The following is a 23,060-nucleotide window of genomic DNA, read 5'->3' as shown; positions in this document are numbered from 1 at the left end:
CAGAAGCGCCAGTTATGTAATCACAATAGTCGTTCTATACCCACAGACTTTTTAGGTTGGCCAGCCTCCCAATGTTTTGACTACCCACCTGCCTCTGTTTGTCTTACAGGAGAGACAATGAGGATCGCCTCCTCTGAGTTTGCTGATGATCCATGTTCCTCAGTGAAACGTGGCACCATGGTGCGGGCGGCAAGAGCTCTGCTATCTGCAGTCACACGCTTACTCATCTTGGCAGACATGGCAGATGTCATGAGACTTTTATCTCATCTGAAAATTGTATGTATGGAGAACTGATGCAAACTTCCTTTATGTGGGTTGCATGCGCTCTTGAGCCACTCTGAGTGTTGGTAGCCATATTTCACTGCCTTGGCTACTTATCCAAATGCTACACCACCAAATTGTTCTAATAGCATCCTCATTTGAGTCATTTTTCAGCACTGAAAAGACAAAATTCAGATTCCTTACTTTTTAGAATATACAATTTAACATTCTTGTGCCTATGAGCCTGGACTCATTTCATCTACTTTTACTCCTTTGCAAGCTTAACAGTGGCATATGCTGTTAGCCTTAGGCCAGCTTTTCTTGATATCTGGGTAGATTAATACCTCTGCCCACATCAGTATGAATTATGTGCTATGTTCTGTTATTTGCTTCAACTTTGTACATATGTGTGTGTATATACATACTTATATAACCTTTTTATACACACAAACACATAGACATCCTATCTTAGTCTAGCAATAAAGTTGAATGCTGTCCACACCTTTATTTATTCATTTTTTTTTTTTTTGAGGTAGGGTCTCACTCCAGCTCAGGCTGTCTTGGAATTCACTATGCAGTCTCAGGTTGGCCTTTGAACTCTGGATGATCCTCCCACCTCTGCCTCCCAAGTACTTGGATGAAAGTCATGCATCACTACACCCAGCCTATTCACACCTTTTAAAACTAAAGTCAGTCTTGTTGCACCAAACATCTGGATTGATCCTCTAGCCACATAGATGTACCACAAAATCATATAACCCCATTATATGTACCTGACTTGCTATATGTAGTTCCTTTAAGTTTTAATTGTTCTATAGTAGAATTGGACTCTTGTCCTAGTCACAGATTTTACCACAACAGGGATTAAAGGCTACTTCCTCCATCCTCATCACCAGGCCTTCCTCTTTTTTCCTAGATTCTGAATAGAATTTAACTGGAACCATGCCACTTTAATATTTTCAACAAACATCATGCAGCAAAATTGTTATGAGGGAATCCAGTGGTTCCCTTTTCCATATTCTCAGAAGGGTTAGTTCTTGGGTAATTGGCACTATCCCTGGATTCATCTCAGGGTCCTTGGATGGTAGCATGTGAACCACCTGGTTTTCTTTCCTTAGGAATTACTAGCTTATTTCCCAGACCGCAGGAATACAAAGCCTCTGCCAGTGAAATGAATCAGGTGGTGGCAGCTGGGACAGGTATACGTCTCTAGAAGTCTAAGGAATGTGTAAAATCAAATTATTTACCATTTGGCCACTGAAGTCAAACTATCTAAGTGAAATCCAAGTATAGTTTCCACTTGCCAGTTATGTAATACCACATCACCTCCTTACCTCTGGGGTATCTTATCTATCAAGTGAGGCTAACTATAGTACAGTTTGTTTGAGATTTGCTTAGAGAAATTTCTAGGAAGCACTCCAGGGAATCATACCTAAATTATCTCTACTTGTGTTGTTGAGGTTACTGCAGGTCTGGGCAACTACAGTGCTGGCCCTCATTCTTCCAGCCTCATGGCTGCTTTGCACATATTTCATGCTACAAATAGTTTTGTTTTGTCAGTGTGTTGGAGGAAAGACTCTGTGAGTTTCATCTTATAGCCTACTTAGGCTACAAAGTCAACATTTGAAAAATAAAATAAAATCTCCCCAGTAGGACAATCTGCTTATTTTAGAAAAGGGGACAATAAGACTAAACTCAGAGAAATTAGGAATGTGGTCCCTGTTAGTGTGGGCTGTGCTGATGAGTGACCCTTAGGAAGTGATGGATACTAACTGTTCTACCTAAACTGCCTTCATGAAGAAACTGCTGTTTAAATCTAGGCCTTGGGAGGTGGCTGGCACTGGAGAGATGGCTTAGCCATTAAGCACTTGCCTGTGAAGCCTAAGGACCCCAGTTCAAGGCACAGTTCCCCAGGACCCACTTAATCTGGATGCAAAAGGTGGTGCTTTCATCAAGAGTTCGCTTGCGGTGGCTAGAGGCCCTAGTGCACCCATTCCCCCTCTTTCTCTCTGTCTGTCTATTGTTCTCAAATAAATAAATAAATAATAAAAAAGTATCAGTTAGCAGAGTGCTTGCTTGGATACCATGCAGGAAATCATGGGGTTAACCTTTAATGCTGCATGAAATGGGTGTGGTGGCACATGCTCTCATTCTAGCATTCCAAAGGTGCTGACAAAAGAAGGCCATCTGTAGAGGTATAGCAAATTTGAAGCAGCTTGAGATTCATGAGACCATATCTCAAAATTAGTAAATAAATATAAACAAACATAAATAAATAAGTCTGTCTCGTGACACTATTCACAGCACTGGTTTCTGCTTGTGATACTATCTCGCTATCCCTCTCATTTGGCCAGAACTGTTGGTGGACATTATCTCTGCAGCCTGCTTAAAGTTGCACGCTCTCCTCAACACAGCAGATTAAAAAAGATTAAAAACAGATTTGGCACAAAATTATGCAAAGGTCAACACAACAATATTAAGTATTCCTGTCAGGCTGTCAGTAGTAAAATTAAAAATGATTGTAGACCAAATAACATATTTGTTCTACTACAACTGCAGCTGCAATTGCAAACAGTAGTGGTGGAAGGTTGCTATCTGGTGGACTAAGTGAGGAACTGCAGTATCCAAAGCTATTGCTGAATTACACAGGTCAGGGCCTGAGTCACATTTTGCAGCCATACCAATCCTTCTCCCCTCACCCTAAAAAAGAATAACAAAGTATATTAAGTGCGCATACTGCATAATTCTGCTAAGAAGCTTATTAGTTGAAAGCATCATTTCTCATGAAACCCTACAAACATCTATTTACATTAAAATTGAAGATCAATAATGTGTCATATACCATGACCTATTTGGATGTAGCAACTTAGAAGCTATCATCTTTATCTTTCTCAAAGTTTTCTCCAAATGACTAATTCCTTTACCATATATGTAAAATGCAATGTAGATGGGGCTAAAAGTACTGTATCTGTTAATTTTCCTGTTGCTATGACCAAACACCTTCCAAAAGGTAATGTGAAGGTGGAATGACTTATTTTGGCTCACAGTTTGAGGGCATATTCGTTCCTGAAGGGAAGCCCTGTGACAGACAACAGTGTGGCAGAGGACCTTGCAGCTGGCTCTCACCTCCTCTTGGTAGAACAGGAAGCAAGATCAAACAGGAAGTGGTGAAGGGCTGGAGAAGAGATGGCTCAGCAATTAAGATACTTTCTCCAAAGCCAAGAGACCCAGTTTGATTCCTCATGACACATGTAAGCCATATGTACAAGGTGCCACATGCATCTGGAGTTCATTTGGTTTCCCACATGGAACTTTCATTTATGTTTATGAGAGATATTCATTTTTTTTTTCTTTCTAAAGAAGCTATAGTTATCCTGTATTTTATATCCCAAATATGTAATTGTTGACAAGTTTTGTAATTGTGACCAAATGCCAATTAGCATCTAAGATCAAGTGGTGCCTTAGAGGATCTGCAGATGTTAAACAGTATATGAGTTTAGCTGGGCATGGTGGTTCACACCTTTAATCCCAGCGCTTGGGTAGTAGGAACACAATGAGTTCAAGGCCACACTGAGAACGCATTATGAATTCCAGGTCAGCCTGGACTAGAGTGAGATCCTACCTAGAAACCACCGGCCTCCTCCAACCAAAAAAAAATACATAAATAGTTTGCAATCTGCTGCTTGGCATTATGTTTGGAAACAAGCTGAGGTCTTTCCTTAGTAACATCCATGTATTTCAGTTGTCTGTAATATACTGCTTATTTCTTCCATGCAAATGTCTGTATGTTTTAATTCTGAGCTCCTGTAGTCTACACATTAAAGATAGGGGCCTACAGAAAGTTTTTGCTGCTGCTGCTACTGTTACAGATGGAGAAGGACAGTGAGAAGATAGTGGTTGATACAGAGCTCCAAATACCATGAACTCCCATGTAGGGAGTCCATGTTCCTGAGCAAGGCTACTCATTTATGCATCAGACACTATTAAAATACAGTTAGGATCACTTTTGGTGCTGAATTTACTTGTGCCTGATTTCCTAGCCCAGCACCTGGCATATCATGCAGATAGGTGACATTATCAGAATCTTTTTTTTTTAATTTTTATTAACATTTTCCATGATTATAAAATATATCCCATGGTAATTCCCTCCCTCCCCACCCCCACACTTTCCCGTTTGAAATTCCATTCTCCATCATATTACCTCCCCATTACAATCATTGTAATTACATATATACAATATCAACCTATTAAGTATCCTCCTCCCTTCCTTTCTCCACCCTTTATGTCTCCTTTTCAACTTACTGGCCTCTGCTACTAAGTATTTTCATTCTCACGCAGAAGCCCAGTCATCTGTAGCTAGGATCCACATATGAGAGAGAACATGTGGCGCTTGGCTTTCTGGGCCTGGGTTACCTGACTTAGTATAATACTTTCCAGGTCCATCCATTTTTCTTCAAATTTCATAACTTCATTTTTCTTTACCGCTGAGTAGAACTCCATTGTATAAATGTACCACATCTTCATTATCCACTCATCTGTTGAGGGACATCTAGGCTGGTTCCATTTCCCAGCTATTATAAATTGAGCAGCAATAAACATGGTTGAGCATGTACTTCTAAGGAAATGAGATGAGTCCTTTGGATATATGCCTAGGAGTGCTATAGCTGGGTCATATGGTAGATCAATCTCTAGCTGCTTTAGGAACCTCCACACTGTTTTCCACAATGGCTGGACCAGATTGCATTCCCACCAGCAGTGCAGAAGGGTTCCTTTTTTTCCACATCCCCGCCAACATTTATGATCATTTGTTTTCATGATGGTGGCCAATCTGACAGGAGTGAGATGGAATCTCAATGTAGTTTTAATCTGCATTTCCCTGATGACTAGAGACGTAGAACATTTTTTTAGATGCTTCTATGCCATTCATATTTCTTCCTTTGAGAACTCTCTATTTAGCTCCATAGCCCATTTTTTGATTGGCTTGTTTGATTCCTTATTATTTAACTTTTTGAGTTCTTTGTATATCATAGATATTAATCCTCTATCAGATATATAGCTGGCGAAGATTTTTTCCCATTCTGTAGGTTGCCTCTTTGCTTTTTTCACTGTGTCCTTTGCAGTGCAAAATCTTTGTAATTTCATTAGGTCCCAGTGGTTAATCTGTGGTTTTATTGCCTGAGCAATTGGGGTTGTATTCAGAAAGTCTTTGCCAAGACCAATATGTTGAAGGGTTTCCCCTACTTTTTCCTCTAGCAGTTTCAAAGTTTCCTGTCTGATGTTAAGGTCTTTAATCCATTTGGACTTAATTCTTGTGCATGGCGAGAGAGAAGAATCTATTTTCATCCTTCTGCAGATATTTATCCAGTTTTCCAAACACCATTTGCTGAAGAGGCTGTCTCTTCTCCAATGAGTATTTTTGGCATTTGTATCAAATATCAGGTGGCTATAGCTACTTGGGCTTACATCTGGGTCCTCTATTCTGTTCCACTGATCTACATGTCTGTTTTTGTGACAGTACCATGCTGTTTTTGTTACTATGGCTCTGTAGTATAGGTTAAAATCAGGTATGGTGTTACCACCAGCCTCTTTTTTGTTGCTCAGTATTATTTTAGATATTCGAGGTTTTTTGTGATTCCAAATGAATTTTTGGATTGTTTTTTCTATTTCCATGAAGAAAGCCTTTGGAATTTTGATAGGGATTGCATTAAATGTGTAGATTGCTTTAGGTAAGATTGTCATTTTCACGATATTGATTCTTCCAATCCAGGAACAAGGGATGTTTCTCCACTTTCTAGTGTCTTCTGCAATTTCTCACTTGAGTGTTTTAAAGTTCTCATTGTATAGATTCTTTACTTCCTTGGTTAGGTTTATTCCAAAGTATTTTATTTTTTTTGATGCAATTGTGAATGGGAGTGATTCTCTGATTTCATCCTCTGTGTTTTTGTTGTTAGCATATATGAAGGCTACTGATTTCTGTGTATTTATTTTGTATCCTGCTACATTGCTGTAGGTTTTGATCAGCTCTAACAGCTTGCTAGTAGAGTCTTTAGGGTCCTTTATGTATAGAATCATGTCATCTGCAAATAATGATAACTTGATTTCTTCCTTTCCAATTTGTATCCCTTTTATGTGTGTCTCTTGCCTTATTGCTATGGCTAAGACTTCCAAAACTATATTAAATAGAAGTGGGGATAGTGGACACCCTTGTCTTGTTCCTGATTTTAGTGGAAAAGCTTCCAGTTTTTCCCCATTTAGTAATATGTTGGCTGTAGGCTTGTCATAAATAGCCTTTATTATATTGAGATATGTTCCTTCTATTCCCAGTCTCTGTAGGACTTTTATCATGAAGGGATTTTGGTTTTTGTCAAATGCTTTCTCTGCATCTAATGAGATGATCATGTGATTTTTGTCCTTCAACCTGTTTATGTAATGTATTACATTTATAGATTTGTGTATGTTGAACCATCCCTGCATCTCTGGGATAAAGCCTACTTGGTCAGGGTGAATGATCTTTTTGATATACTCTTGTATTCTGTTTGCCAATATTTTGTTGAGAATTTTTCATCTATGTTCATGAGGGAGATTGGTCTGTAATTTTCTTTTTTTGTTCTATCTTTGCCTGGTTTTGGTATCAGGGTTATGCTGGCCTCATAGAAGGAGTTTGGTAGAATTCCTTCTTTTTCTATTTCCTGGAAAAGCTTAAGAAGCAATGGTGTTAGCTCTTCCTTAAAAGTCTGGTAAAATTCAGCAGTGAATCCATCCGGGCCTGGGCTTTTTTTAGTTGGGAGATAATTGATAACTGTTCGGATCTCCATGTTTGTTATAGGTCTATTTAAGTGATTAATCTCATTTTTATTTAATTTAGGTAGGTCAATTATCAGAATCTTTGATCAGTGTGTGGTACTTTGAAATTGTAAAGGAATTGGCGATTTTAATCAGTGATCATGAAATGGGGTGTTTCTTTTCTTTACTCCCTGAATTAATACAGACTACATTGCCAGTGCACATAAAGGAATGAGAACATAAACTCATCTAGATACGTGAGTGCCAGAGCAAACCATCCCCTCTTTTTTACCCTCAGGCTAGGTCCTATGGAAAGATTAAGTTCTTAATTACTAGAGGATTTCTCCTTTGAGATTGGATTTAGAAAATGCAAAATAGCAATGATCGAGTCAATTTCTTAAGGAAGTTATAATTTCTTAGTGCCAACTAGGGCCCAGATATATTGCAATCATTCCACTGTTTGGAGGCACCAATAACACATGGTAATCTTCACATTTCCTCTGCTTTTGTGACATTAACATGAAACACACTTGTGTATCCTCAGTAGCTGACAACTCTCACAGTATGCAGTTTAGTCCTCTTGCTTTAGTCTGAACTATACTCTTAACTGAATAATACTGGATTGGCATGATTGTTTTGTCTCCCATTATGATAGGACTCATATTTTTAGCATATTCTTTTTGTCAGAGTTATCCTAGAATCAAATGTATACAGCCAAATTGTTCATAAATTTTTACAAGTTTTATTTTACTTTATTTTATTTTAATTTTTTAAAAATTTTTATGAGATAGGATGTCACACTCTGGCCCAAGCTGACCTGGAACTCACTGTGTAGTCTGTGTAGTCTGTTTGGCCTTGAACTCACAGTGATCCTCCTACCTCTGCTGGGATTAAAGGTGTGTGCCACCATACCTGGCTTCAGGGGATTTTTACTTATTTATTTATTTATTTATTTATTTATTTATTTATTTTTAATTAATTTTGTACTCAGTGAGTACAGTCAAGTTGGTACTTTTGTTCTACCCCCTCCCCCTGGCCCCTCCTTATTAAAGTATGTGGGTCATGCATTGTGGAGTTAGCCCACAGTTATGGGTAGGAGAAATGTCTCTGCATATCATGATCCAACATGTGGCTCTGAAATTGTTCATAATTTATGCAATAATTTTTCAATATTTGTAGTGTACCATATGCAAAAACATGTTAAGACACAAATTCTAAGGTGACTCAACTCCTTCTGCTCCTACTTTCAAGACTTTGCAGGCGAGTGAGGGAGATATTAATGAATGTCTGTAATAATGCATGTTAGAAGAGTGTGCATATGAATATCTTCTCACCCAGTAGATGTATTCTGTTGTACACACACACATGAAGCATAACACAACCCTATTGTGGGAGGGGGTCATGTGTTGTGTGTATGTGTGTGGTATACCTGTGTGTATGTATGCATGGTATATGTTCACATATATGTAGGTACAGATATTCATGCATGAATACACATTTGTGTGAAGGCTGGTTGTTAAAATCCTGAATTTTTCTCAGTAACTCTCCACTTTATTTCTTGAGGTAGGTTCTCTCACTTAATCTAGATCTTACCAATTCTTCTAGACTAACCGGATGGTGGGCCCTAAGGATCTGTCTTGTCTCTACTTCCCCAACACTTGGATTATAGGTTCATAGCCCCATGGCTTGCATTTTAGTTGAGGGTTAGAGATCTGACCACCTTATCTACAGGAGAGAAATTTACTCAAGAATGTCAGCTTGTTTGCTAGAGATGTAGCTCCATCGGAATAGAGCTGCCTGGCTTGTTCAGAACCCTGAATTGGTTCCTCTGCAGCACATAAATAAGGCATGATGTTGCATACCTGTAATTACAACAGACAGGAAGACCAGAAGTTCTCAGTCATCCTTGAATACAGAATGAACTTGAGGCCAGCCTGAGCTACACGAAATCCTGTCTCATAAAACAGACACAGAGGCAAACATATGAAACTAAAGGTCAGCTTATCTTTAGGAAGCAGAAAGTATAGCAAAGCATCAATGATTAAACAAGGGTTTAAGACAAAATAAATATAGTAGTTGGTTGGCAGCTCTTCTTCCCATTGATTCATTCATTATTCCATTGTCTTTTGAAACCAAACATAAATGAAAAAGTTATGCATGATTAACTAGTTTTGTCAGTGACTGATTTTAAAATTCAGTCAACTCTGTATAAATATAAAGACTGTAGTATTCTGGAATAAGGTCAGTTTATCTCAGCATATATGATGGATGTATTAACACTGATCTATAGCAATTGTGTGGGTATTAAGTATGGCAGGGGTACCAGATGGTACACAGTATCCGAGAGAGGCTGCACCTCCTCAGGTCAATAAATATCCATCCCTACGAGTCTGTCTGCCTCTTGGTAGGTGTATCATAGGTATTGAATTACAAAAAGAAATTATTAGGCTACCATTTATAGAGAAACAAGTACAATTTCAACCAGAAAACTAAGGACAGATTCAAAGAAATGTTTTGACATACAGACAGGTTTGGTGCATGGTTTTAGGAGTAAACAATATTCAACAACCAATCTTTGAGAAGACCTGGAAGAATTTTAAATAACAAGGTATTAGCACAACAGTCAGGGCACATGGGTTAAGTTCCTTTCAAGAAGTTTCCATCCTTTCAGCTGTATCTGTGCATGGACTACCAATAAATGGCAGGGAGTGCCTGGTTCAGCAATTCTCACTTTGGTTAGTGCTGTGTTAGAGAATGGGTATGTGTAATGACCCAGATGAGGGGGGTGAGAGTTAGTAAGGATGGGTGTGGTAGCTGCCTCTCAGAGTACATTTTTATGTTGGAACCCATTTTTTAAATCAAAACATGGTCTTCCCAACCTTCCCCTTATCAGAGTCACTGTCATTGACATTCATCCAGAGCCATCCTGAGAATCTTGTGGTCACATGATCCCCATGTCCCCTCTTATCACACCACATGATAAAATGAAGCCTTCTTCAAAATCTACTTTGAAACCTAAACCAAGCTGACCCCATAGGCTACTCACACAGACACACTCTTACCCATCATGAGGAAGCCATGACAGGTTCCAAGACTCTTCTGTGTAAGAATTGTCCTATATTTAGCTAGCAGCCTTTAATCCCTAGTGGCCATTAACTACAGTAACTATGAGAGAGAGAGACAGACAGACAGACAGACCAACAGACAGACAGACTTATTTATGTGAGTCATGGCAGTCAATTTCTTTTCCTTAGACATACAGATAAAAAGGATCATTGGCTCTGTTGGTTTTCACACTTGATTTTGTGTTGACAAAAAATCCTAGTCTCTGCTCTGTTGATCAGTTAGTTAACCTAAAATCTATTTATCAACCAATTAATTTATAAATAGGTTTACTGGTTTCTCAAGTAATTAAAAATATCAATTATATAAATGAGATAAAGTTAACCAATGAATAAATAAATACATGAATGAATAAACTCTTTAGCTAACTACTATTCTTTATTCTAGGTTAATCAAAATCTTCTTGTCTGTCTTTATTGCTTATTCTGCCCAGCTCTCTCCATTTTACTTACTATCAGGGAATGTACCCACAAACCAAACTTTATTCCTATTTCCTTCATATCTGTTGCATTTGGAACTTACTCTGAATCATGACTCTTCATGAAAACTTTTAACTAGGTGAGATCTTAAATCTTTCTAGATTGAAACTAAATATGGCTTAGTTAAATCAACACAAAGAAAATCCTATTTTTAGTATTTTTTTCAAATGTATTTAATTTAATTTTAAGATTTATAAATTTGCATTGCATTTGGATGCTTCAGAGGAAAAACCAATTAGAAGAAAAATTACACATAGTACAGCATAAATATTCCAAACTGATTTGGTAAGAAGCCTGAGATAGATAGATAGATGATAGGCAGATAGATAGATAAAAAGACAGACAGATAGATTCTGGACTTAGCACCTTCTGAGATAATCAGGTGTTTTTCCTGGGAATCAGTTTTTATGTCCTAAGAAAATATTTACTTCTCTCATAAACAGCAACAACAATATAGTTGCCAAGCGAGTGCTCTTGATAGTGCTATTAATGGTAAAGTTAAAATGATTATAAATTTAGAAAGAGGCATTGCTGATAGGTTGTTGCAAAGATTTGACATATGTAACTCTCATTAAACCATGAAAACATTTTAAATGGGCCATTCCACACAATAAAGTGCAATTTGACTATAGTGCTCAAGAAAGCCTACTAACACACCACTGTCCCTTTTCATATTTTCTGCCTTCTCTTGAGCATTATTAGTGCATGCACAGAATCAGGAAAGGGCACTGCCTAGGAGTCATGAAGCCATCTTACATGTTTATAATCAAGAAGAAAATGTTTCAGAATTGCCAGAGATGAGAGTCAAAATTTAATTTTATGTCGAGTGATTGAGGCACTATTTGTCTGAAAACCTTTCCTTTCTGCCATACTTCTTTACTTATATGTGGCTCCCTGTTGGCCACTTCAGCAGCTCTATCCCATAATGACTATAAATGCTCCCTGATACCTCTTATCTCAGGATTCTATACTCAGTGTTCTTCCTTCACCCAGAGACACTTGATAAGGATGTTGTCTTAGCTGCTTCCATGATAATGTCAGTTTAAACAAAGCTGTAGCTCCATAATTCATAACTGTATGCATGCTACTTTTTCTGTCCACATCATACTGATGTATATTTCAGAATTGTCAAACCATGATGTCTCTCTTTATATACACCATGCTTTGATTGATGCAGAAATCCTACAGCCAATCTGAACAAGTCTGTGCACATACATTCACTGCATTTTTCCTTGGTTGTTGAGAATCCCCTTACTTGCATAACCATTTTAGTTAGCATACAAAGAAATGGGTTTCTTGTGGCATTTTCATACATGTGTATCTACTATTGGTATTTGTTCTTTTTGTTTTGTTTTGTTTTTTGTTTTTTGGTTTTTTTTTTTGTTTTTCAAGGTAGGGTCTCACTATAGCCCAGGCTGACCTGGAATTCACTAGTCTCAGGGTGGCCTCGAATTCAGAGCAATCCTCCTACCTCTGCCTCCCAGTGCTGGGATTAAAGACGTGCGCCACCACACCCGGCTCCTATTGGTATTTGTTCTTATTCTTCCCCACTACTTCCTTGGCAGCTCCCTTCCACAACTTTTACCTGTCCACATTTTCTTTCCAAATAGTACTCATTACGCTTTTATCTCACATATATGCTACTACCCTTTCTTAATCACCTCCTTACTCCTTTAGATTGTTTCTTCTTCTCTAATGATCTTCCTTCTTTCTTGTCTCACACACACACATAAATACATACCTATATAAAGTTAAATTACACTCTTCATATGACAGAAAATTTCTGAGCCTAGCTTATTTTGCTTAATATAATCATTCCTGGGTATATACCCAAAGGATTCTAAATCAGCATACTACTAAGATACCTGTACTTCCATGTTTTTGCTGGTCTATTCACAATAAACAAGGTATGGAGCCAGCCTATATATCCATCAACAGATGAATAAATAAAGGAAATATGGAACATAGACACAATGGATAATTTCAGCTAAAGTAAGAATGCATTATATTTTCAGGAAAATGGATGAAACTATAGATAACCAGGTTATATGAAGTTATATGAACCAACCTCCCTTCATAGTTAAAAAATATATATTGAGGTTGAAAAACCACACCTGACTGAAAAACCATGCCTGATTCACTCGAAGCTGTCTTTTTAACCTTTTTTCATAGTATTTCTACAAAATTCCACTTGACTGACAATGGTTTTATGGAATGCACTACCACCATGCCATCATTTTGAGTTCAGAAATATTACACCAAGAGGTTTAGTAACTGTTGACATTTTCATAACATATTAAAGCTCAGGTTTGTGGTGGAAATGAGGTGAATACTTTAGTACTTCTCAAAAGCTTATTTTATCAGCATTTTTTTGAATTCATAATGATGATCTAATAGAAATTGGAAAAGTCCATTGAGAGAGTTTGTAGAGGGATCTGGAAGCACAAGCATCATTAAGGCAGCAAACCTGCCACCATTCTGTTCACTCCCATTTCACTCTGTGGATTCCACTAGCCAGAGGCCCGCTGCCTCCTTTCTCTGTTGCAATGCCAAGTTGTAACCTCTGCTCACAAACTGTTTCCTTAAACTGAGGTTTAGTGACATTGCCAAGATTGGTTGAAGATGCCATGTTTCCCATATTTTCAGTAGTCCAGGAGTTTCTTCTGTTTTGGCAACCCACTTCTTCCTGAAGATTACTAGAATTGGTTTTAAATTTTCATATTTTTCTTATATATGCCTTTAGTTTTTCTATATTATTTAAAAAAATAATTCATTTTTATTTATTTGCGAGCAACAGACAGAGAAAGAGGCAGACAGAGAGAGAGAGAGAGAGAGAGAGAGAGAGAGAATGGGCGTGCCAGGGCCTCCAGCCCCTGCAAACGAACTCCAGATGCGTGTGCCCCCTTGTGCATCTGGCTAACATGCGTCCTGGGGAATCGAGCCTCAAACCAGGGTCCTTAGGCTTCACAGGCAAGTGCTTAACCACTAAACCATTTCTCCAGCCCTCTATATTTATTTTTATCTGCATCACTTACCAAAATCATAATTCTGTAGATTAAAAAATAGAGACGTTTGTGTGTTTTATGAGTTAGTAGTTATTTTCTTTTACATACCAAGAGTTAATGCTTAATCTGACTATAAGTGATTATTAAGCATGCTTTCTTCTGATTAAGTATTAATATATATTCATGTTTTATTGACAAGTCAACATTTATAATGTGGTGAATAATATTTGAATTTTGTCTACTTATTAATATATTTTGTTTTGTTGTGTTTTTCTTTTCTTTGTTGTTTTTACCACTTCAGGTAGAGGAGGCCCTGGAAGCTGTCAAAAATGCAACAAATGAACAGGACCTTGCAAATCGCTTCAAAGAGTTTGGAAAAGAGATGGTGAAACTTAACTATGTGGCCGCAAGAAGGCAACAGGTGAGAAATTGTTTGGAAATAATAGGGAAGAAAATAGCTGACTCTAAGAAACTGTTTAGCTCTGTAGGTCTGAACAATGGATAGATTGCAACTGCTTGAGAATAAATTTCTTATGAATCTATGATCTCAAAGACTGCTTCCTCCCAAGGCTGTTTGTGGCACCAACCAGGGTCCCAGATATTCCCTGGCCACTGTCTATAATTAGTTCACATGGACCACTTGTTTAAAATTCCAGCCTACTACACAGAAGTCTTCTTTCCACTGTTAGAGCAGTGCTAGGTTAAATCAAGATAATCAAACTGTGGGGTGAGGCTATGTTCAATCTGGATAGCACCCCTTGCTCTGAAATGTTATCTTCTTGTCCTCTGATTACCCCCCAGACATTTGCATACCTAGGATATGCAGTATGTGGGGCAAAACTTTTATAAAAGAGAAAGAAAGCATGAGTCAAATGAGACAAGGGAGACAAGGAAAGAATAAAGAAGAGAGAACACTCAAGAATATCCACCACATTGATGAAGGCAGGTAACGCAGGATCTCCTTTATATTCCCTTTGTCTAGAAATAGCCAACTATTTCTTCATAGTTATGGTACCTTCAAATTTTTATTCCTAAAGAGAATATTTTTATATTCTTATTCTCCAAAATTCACCAAGAGTGAAAGATTCTATTCAAGTTACTTTTCCTTATTTTCTTGAATGCTCCCAGAATTCCTCAACACTGTGGAATCCTGGAATCCCTAGTGGCTTTTCTGCCAATGGGAATGTGCTTTCAGTGAATGTGTTGAGTATTCACTCTGTTTCTGGCTGAAAAGATGCTGGAGTTACAAACTTATCCCATACATAGTCTTATATATTAGGCATGTAAAATGACTTTACTTCATACATTCATTAAAATGTTTTTTGTTTTTAATCAGCAAATGTCTTAGTTCAAAGGAATCTTTGGCAATCCAAAGGGTAAAACAAGTAGGGTCAGAGGTACTCTGAAGCTTGAGAGAAGACGAGAAGTCTTTCTTTTGTGAAATATCTGAAAACAGTACTTGAGTATCAGTGAACAAAGGGGAAGTTGAAAACAAGCATGCAGACTAAGGTGTTCAATTTTGTTAGCTATTACGATATTATTATACACAGATGATTCATGAGTTTAGTATCTATACATAGCTTTGCATTTCAGCATTATTCTAAATACTGTGCAGAAAAGAAGTGGGGTGCAAGAGGAAGGACCAGTGTGAGGGAATGGATTAGTCTGAGTGGGAGACAGTAGTGGTCTCCATCAATGCAACAGGAGGGAAGTAGAGAAAGTACAGGAGTAAAATATATGTTGATAACAGAGCCAGAGAAATTCCTGTTGATGTGAAAGTGATCAGTTTGCTTCAAGCTTCTGTTTTGAGCAAGTGAGTACAAGGCAGTGGGTTGACTGGCACAGGAAGACTGAAAAAGGACCCGTTGGGGTTGGAAACCAACATCTGATATTAGACACACTAATTTTGAGGTACTTATAATGCATTGAAATTAAAATGTCAAATATAAGTTTTTATCATCAGTATGTAATTGACATTAAACTTATGAGTATTATTTGTCTTTATCTTGCATTATTTTTAATTAATTGCTAATCCATACTCATTCCATAATATTTAGGGGGAAAGAACTTGAATGTGTAACACCCACAAAAAGTAGTGCAATAGTTTTTCAGTTGTTTAACATATTTATTAAACATTTATCACATTTATGTAAATACTATACATATAAGTATGCATATTGTTTTCTGCTGTTTTGTCCATTGGTGATCCAACCAAGAATATTGTTATGCTGAGCAAACATTCTACTATCATTTATTTTAAAGCATTATTCATGTGTTTACCTTTTTGAACTCCTGTTAATACTCACATAGATTTCAAGTGACTGTTTCAGGAGTTAACCAGTTCTTCAAACTTCAACTTTGAGAGTTTTTCTAGGTCTTATGAATAAAGAATGCTTCCTCAAATATCTTCACGAAGAAAATATCCATCCCTTTTCCCACTTTCATATGTTTATTTTTAAGCATATATAATGAAGAATGGAATTTGAGAACCAGATGCTAAGGAGTCGATAAGGCCCTTTGTGAATACTCAGGAGAAAGCATTAGGCTGTAGGACTCAGGTCATTGAAGAGTGTGGAGAATGTAATCAGATATTTATCTCTTCATCTGGAAGGCTCATGTGATACAGTCCCAGTTTAGAAGTTAGGTGTACTACACAAATCTAGTGGTGCTTAAACAAAGGAGAATACATGGTGTAGTTAATTATTGTCAACTAGTAGTGATAACTACAGATATCAAATATAGCATGTTTCTCTCACAATCATTTTTTCCACAATAAGAAATATGTTACTCGTTCTTTCAAAGTCATCTATCCATTCTGTACAAAATCAGCAAATACCAAGACAATATCAGTGATCTGACAGTTTAAAATTGGGCAAATTCCCCCCAGGCATACTGAGCTCCCAGTCTTCTATAGCTCTCAGTAACTGTCACCAACCTTAGCACATCCAAAGACCATAGAGACATTTTCTGACAGTCCTCTTTAAAAATGAGGAGTAAAGAACTCCTTAGTGGTTTTATTTTGACATACAAAGTGAGGTAAACAAATCATCCATGGCCTGTTATTTTTTTATTTTTTAAACTCAATGAGTTAACTGCCATTAATGGTAGTATATATTTTGAAGAAATGCAGTGAAAGGGGCATTAATACATGAAGCAAACATCAGAACTTTGGCTTCCCACCTTTGAAACTACAAATGAGCACAGAAGCCCGCAGGGCCCCACATACATGACTGAGTTCAACTTTTCCATTGCTACTAAAGAATGCTGCGATCCAGCCACCCACTTACCTTGTCAGTTCCTGGGATTTGCATATTTTCAGCAACATTTATTTATTAAATGTCTCAGAGCCAACAGACAATCTGCTAAATCCAAAAAAAAAAAAAAAAAAAGATAAGTTGCTGTCATGAGTTCCAATACATGCTTATATAAGACAATACAATAAAGTATGGTGAGTGCTAAAAATAAAGACAGAGTCTTGTGGGAGAAAAACGTCTGTTGGGTTAGATGGAAAATTGATTGAGGAACTGATAAATGGAACTGACACATGACAATGTAGGGTTTCAGAGTCTCAGATATTGCACATAGAAAAGAACAGTCCATGCAAAGTCCTGGCAGATAGAAGTAGTACAAGGTAGCAAAGAGAGTTTTTCAAATGCAGTATGGTTCTGTGAGTGTGTGCCTGCAGATGCCTGCACTCCTGATTCATGCATGATTCATGTTTTGTATGCACAGGAGCTGAAAGACCCTCACTGTAGGGATGAGATGGCAGCTGCTCGTGGGGCCCTGAAGAAGAATGCCACCATGCTGTACACAGCCTCCCAAGCCTTCCTCCGCCACCCAGATGTTGCTGCCACAAGAGCCAATCGAGACTACGTGTTCAAACAAGTCCAGGAGGCCATAGCCGGCATTTCCAATGCCGCTCAAGCTACCTCGCCCACTGACGAAGCCAAAGGCCACACAGGCATAGGGGAGCTGGCTGCAGCCCTCAATGAGTTTGACGTAAGCATCCGGGTGATGTCCATAAAGTTGGTACACTTATATAAACAATGGGTTTGCAAGGACACCATAATAGTTAATATTGATTTTCTTTGCTCAGAGGCTTTTGACAAGAAGATAAACTGTATGGTGTGTTCCTGTCATTGGGAATCTAACGTACTGGCAGGTCTAGTGTGCTACTTTCAAAGAATATAACTTTATGTTTCACAGGGCCTGATTCCCTCTGATTCAGAGGGATTCCCTGAATCCCCAGATGAGAGATTCACCATCCACAGAAAGTGTTTGGACAATCTGCTTCATTATAAAAAGGCACCAAAATTACAGGCAGCCAAGGAAGGACTGCCTCTGTGTTGTGTATGGGTAGAAAACTGCCCTCAACACCTTCACTTTGAGTTAGTGACAAGCAAACTCTATCACCCTAAACCATATGAGGAATATGACCTTCCCTCAATGGCCCCACACAGGAATGCCAGCACCTATGCCATGGCCCATCCACCTTCTGCTACTTCTGCTGGCTTGATCTAGTGCAAGACGTGGGAAGGTGCTATAATTGAGCTATCATCTAGGCATCCAAGTGAGTTGGATGGATGTCCCCCACAGTGCAGGATGGCATAGTGGCTCATCTCTCTGGGTCTGGGGACAGGCCTCTGTGTGGAGTCATGTATCCTCTAATCAATCAGAGCCTTCAGGATTTGTGAGGTACAGAGATTTCTTGTCATGGGTGTATTTTCCCTCAGGGAAGAGAAGGTGAATAGAAAATCCTGAAGTTTAAGTGTGAAAACATAATTCATAGGGTGAAAGCAGGCTACTTAGAGGCTGAAGGGAAAGGTGATGGGCTTTATTTTGGGTTAGTTGGTATTGGTTTTTGATAAAATAATTACTACCTGGAGGCTAAGAAAGAGGATTCTGAGCTATGTGATAATTACTGAAGATAGTAAATAGAAGTAAATGAAATGCTGGATAGTCAAGAGTACTGAGTTCTCTCATCTCTGTTTATGTCTGTATATAATATACATTATATATTTGAATTCAGATAATATAACTTTATAAATTTTATAAGTATTAAATTTGATTGTAAACTGAAAGCATTTTTCACAGAAGCTATGACTTAAAGATATCTATTGCATTCACAAAATTTCAGCAAATAACTACAACACATGAAAAATAATAATAGTTTAATATTTAGTCTATATAGAAGAACTTTACAAAATTCACTGGACTTCTATAATGGAAAAATAGGTCATAGTGAAAAAAGTGATCCTTTCCACAAGACAGGCCATAAAATTATTAGTCTTATTTTATTGCTTATTTTAATTTCTTTATATATGTGAGAAATACATTTTCCTTATTGAATTTTTTATCTTTATTAATTTTGAGAGAGAAATAAAGAGGCAGATAGGGATAAAGAGAGAATGGGCATACAAGGGCCTCCAACCTCTGCAAACAAACTACAGATGCATGTGCCATCTTGTGCATCTGACTTACATGGGTCTGAGAGAATCAAACCTGGGTCCTTTGGCTTTGCAGGCAAGCTCCTTAACTACTAAGTCATCTTTCCAGCCCAGAAATACATTTTAAATTGATGTGAAGGATCTAAAGTAGAAATTTTTTTATTTCTTCTTTTACTCCTTAATAAGGAGTTTTGTGATTCATAGTGGAAAAACTATTGATTTATTTATAATGTTGAGGCTAAAACAAATGCTGACAGACTTTTGTAACTCAATAAAATGATAACATTTTCTTTTCTGTAGTGAAAAATTAATAAACCCATATTTTAAAGGGAAAGAGTAAGTAATGTTCTCGGATATTAACACATTAAACTGCTGCATTAATTTTAAAAGCATACATTGGAATAAAGCAACACATCTATCTAAACAGTAGAAAATTACAAATAATCTCAAATGCAATTTTTAATTTATACAATGTCATACTTAAAAATATTTATGAAAGGATAAGTTATGTAGTCCAGTTATGAGAAAAATTGTTTCATAATTTCATGATGTTTTATAACTGTCTATGAAGTAATCAAAACTAATAGGTATATGGTTTTTCTCAGAGAGAACTCCATAGGTGCTGGTCTAGCCCCTCAGTTGCTGCCACCTTCTGTCCATGCCAGATTCCCAGTATTCTTGTTTCCAGACCAATTTCACTAAAAACAGCTTTATCCTGAATAAATGAAATTTTAGGTATTGTTGCAGGATTTCAAATACCTTCAATCTCATAAACTCAAACCTGAGGTCATGGAGGCAAAATCTACTTACACGTGTTCCACATCTTGATCTTTCAAGCATCCTTATTTTAATTCCAAAGATGAATTCAAAAACTGAATAAATAAAGCTTGGAGAAATTTAAACAAAAGTGCAGTTGTCAGAGGTGTGCACACAAACATGCGAGGCACACCACACACACACACATACACATACTCAAAGCCTTGCAGTTAGTTAATCAGAACAAGGTAACAGCTTCTTTTTTAAATTCACTTGTCCACATGTAGAACTGATTTGTAAAGGTTTAGTTGTAAGCAGGGTTCCATTAGTGGCCAACGTTCTGGCAATTTTGACCTACCTACAGAAAAAGTCAAAGGATTGATTGGAAAAGGAAATAATAAGAATAATAATGGAATTAAAAGATCATTTTAACTACATGAAACTGTTAGAGTCACTCATGCAGCAGCATAAAGTAAAATATTTTTAATCAATTGAAAATCACTTTGTTTTCAATTGTGGCAATTTGAGATGGTTAATTTTCTTTAGTGAGCTGTCTAAAGAATGTTGCAAAGAGTATGGTTAAAAGAAAAAAAAAAACTAACTTTGGGTTGAAGAGATGGCTTTGTGGTTAAGCGCTTGCCTGTGAAGCCTAAGGACCCCGGTTCGAGGCTCAATTCCCCAGGACCCACGTTAGCCAGATGAGCAAGGGGGCGCATGTGTCTGCAGTTCGTTTGCAGTGGGTAGAGGCCCTGGCACACCCATTCTTTCTCTCTCTCCCTCTCTCTCTCTCTCTCTCTCTCTCTCTCTCTCTCTCTCTCTCTCTCTGTCTCCCTATTTCTCTGTCTGTTGCTCTCAAATAAATAAATAAAAATCAACCAAAAAAATTAAAAAAAAAAAACTTTTAAGGGGTTGGTGAGATGGATTAGTGGGTAAAGTACTTGCTGAGCAAGCAGGAGGACCAGAGAGGTGTTGAACATAGATATGAGGTGGCCATGATGTCTGGCCTATAATCCCAGGGTTCAGGAATTGGAGACATGCTCCTTGGGCAAGCTGGCTAGCTATAATAACAGAAGCTACAAGTTCTGGGATCAAATGAAGATGGATCCAGGAAGATACTGGAGGTCAGCCTCAGACTTCATGAGCATATAAAGCCATATGAGCACTGAAGCCACATATATGCGTGTCTACACGTATTCACACCTGCTAGTATATCACACACACCTGCACATATGTGTGTCCACACACATATGCACCTTCATGCATATCACACACATCTGCACACATATGTGCCCACACACACATGCACCTATGAGATGCACACATGTGCACACATGAGTGCCCCCACACACGTACACCTGCGAGTATATCACACACGTGTGCACACATGCATGCACACACACATGTACCTGCATGCATATCACACACATGTGCACGAATGCATGCACACACACATGCAACTGTGAGTATATCACACACACATACACACATACATGCACACTCACATGTACCTGCATGCATATCACACAAACCTGCACACATGTGTGCCCACACCCATGTACCTGCGAGTATATCACACACACCTGCACACATGCATAATCACACACACGTACCTGCGAGTATATCACACACACACCTGCATGCCCACACAATATGCACCTGCGAATATATTGCACACATACACACACATGCGTGACCACACACACATGCACCTGCGAGTATATCACACAAACATGTGCACACATGCATGCCCACACACACATACACACCTGTGTGTATATCACATACACATGCACAACATGGTAATGACTTTCAAATGCCATCACATCAAAACTCCTTAAAAAACTCCTGGAAAATATTCAAGAGATAGAGAAGTATTTTAAAAGCTATTCCTAAGAGCCAGGTATGGTGGCGCACGCCTTTAATTCCAGCACTCAGGAGGCAGAGATAGGAGGATTGCTGTGAGTGCAAGGCGACCCTGAGACTAAATAGTGAATTCCAGGTCAGCCTGGGCTAGAGGGAGACACTACCTTAAAAAAAATAGAAAGAAAGAATAAAGAAAAGAAAAAGCTATTTTTGCACAATTTTCTTTTATTCACAAAAAAGCAGACATGATATTTCATGCATGTAGTCACACCACTTGGGAGACAAGACAAGAAGATGATCTCAAGCTTAAGGCCAGTCTGGTTTGCATAGTGAGACTTTATCTCAAAAAGAAAAAAAAAAAAAAAAAAGGGGAGGGGTGGAGGCCCAGAAAAGAGAAAATAATATCCTAGGTCTGGTTTTTGCAAGCTTTTTAAAAATAAAGATACTAGGTAAAATCGAACTAATACATTTTATTTATTAGTTATAACCATCTAAAGAGAAATTGACACTTTTCCTATTAGACATATTTACAGTCCAAACTATTTCTCTCTTAAAATATTAGTTTTTCTCTAGGTTTGCTGAATATGAACACACAATACTCCTGCCTTAGCCTTCCTAATTCTGGTATTATAGATATGTTCCACCATGCCTTTCTCAAAAAATATTGCTTTAAATCAAACAATAATCATCATTTTGAATTTCTCTATTCTAAGCTTTCTACACTTATCCCACTGGTTGACCATGCTCCCTTCCTGTTCCATATTCAGTTCCTCCTGCCTCACATACTCACATGTTTCATGCCTAATCTCCCCCCAACATTGTTACTTTCTACCAGAGTCGAATAATTTCCTTCTTTTTTCTTTCTCTGATAGTTATTACAGAAGTAGTTTCTAGCCTCTGCCCCTGCCTCTCAACTACTCAGAGCATCCACATCCAAACACCTCTCCTGTCCCCCAATCCTGGGGCATTGCACAAGAGTCCGTGGACCATTTTCACTTTTGAGGCCTGTGGACTTTGCTTTCCAGCTTTTAATTACTTCACCTTTGAAAGAGGGGTTGTTATTATACTGATTCTGTCTCCTCTTACTACTAATGCCATTGATAAAAGTCAAATATGTGGGAGAGAAATATGACACTGTTAACTGTTATAAATCGCATAGCACTGATGTGACCTTGACTTCCTGAGGCCCAAAGATATCACTTTAATTATTTCTAGGTTTTCATACCCACCTTCAAGTTCTCAGAATATTTTTTCTTTTTATCTTTAAGTATGTTCAACTCTTTGAATGACACATTTTAGCAATTTGCTATTCACTGGGTACTAGTGCTGGAATGTGAGCTCTG

At 37.9% G+C, this 23,060-nt stretch overlaps 1 protein-coding gene across 3 annotated transcripts in view; it reads left to right on the top strand.

Annotated features, from left to right (window-relative positions):
* The window catches only part of Ctnna2 (catenin alpha 2), a 1,209,750-nt gene that overhangs the window by 366,643 nt on the left and 820,047 nt on the right, over positions 1-23,060 (top strand). For all 3 annotated transcript variants that reach the window (XM_004660539.2, XM_004660538.3, XM_045151911.1), the window contains 3 exons: positions 110-276; positions 13,953-14,072; positions 17,384-17,650. In XM_004660539.2, coding sequence (XP_004660596.1) covers positions 110-276; positions 13,953-14,072; positions 17,384-17,650 — 554 coding nt within the window. The remainder of the gene's footprint in view (positions 1-109; positions 277-13,952; positions 14,073-17,383; positions 17,651-23,060) is intronic.

This window comes from Jaculus jaculus, chromosome 6 (genome assembly GCF_020740685.1).
Source record: "Jaculus jaculus isolate mJacJac1 chromosome 6, mJacJac1.mat.Y.cur, whole genome shotgun sequence".
Taxonomy (NCBI): Eukaryota; Metazoa; Chordata; class Mammalia; order Rodentia; family Dipodidae; genus Jaculus; species Jaculus jaculus.
This window is presented reverse-complemented; position numbering and strand designations above follow the sequence as displayed.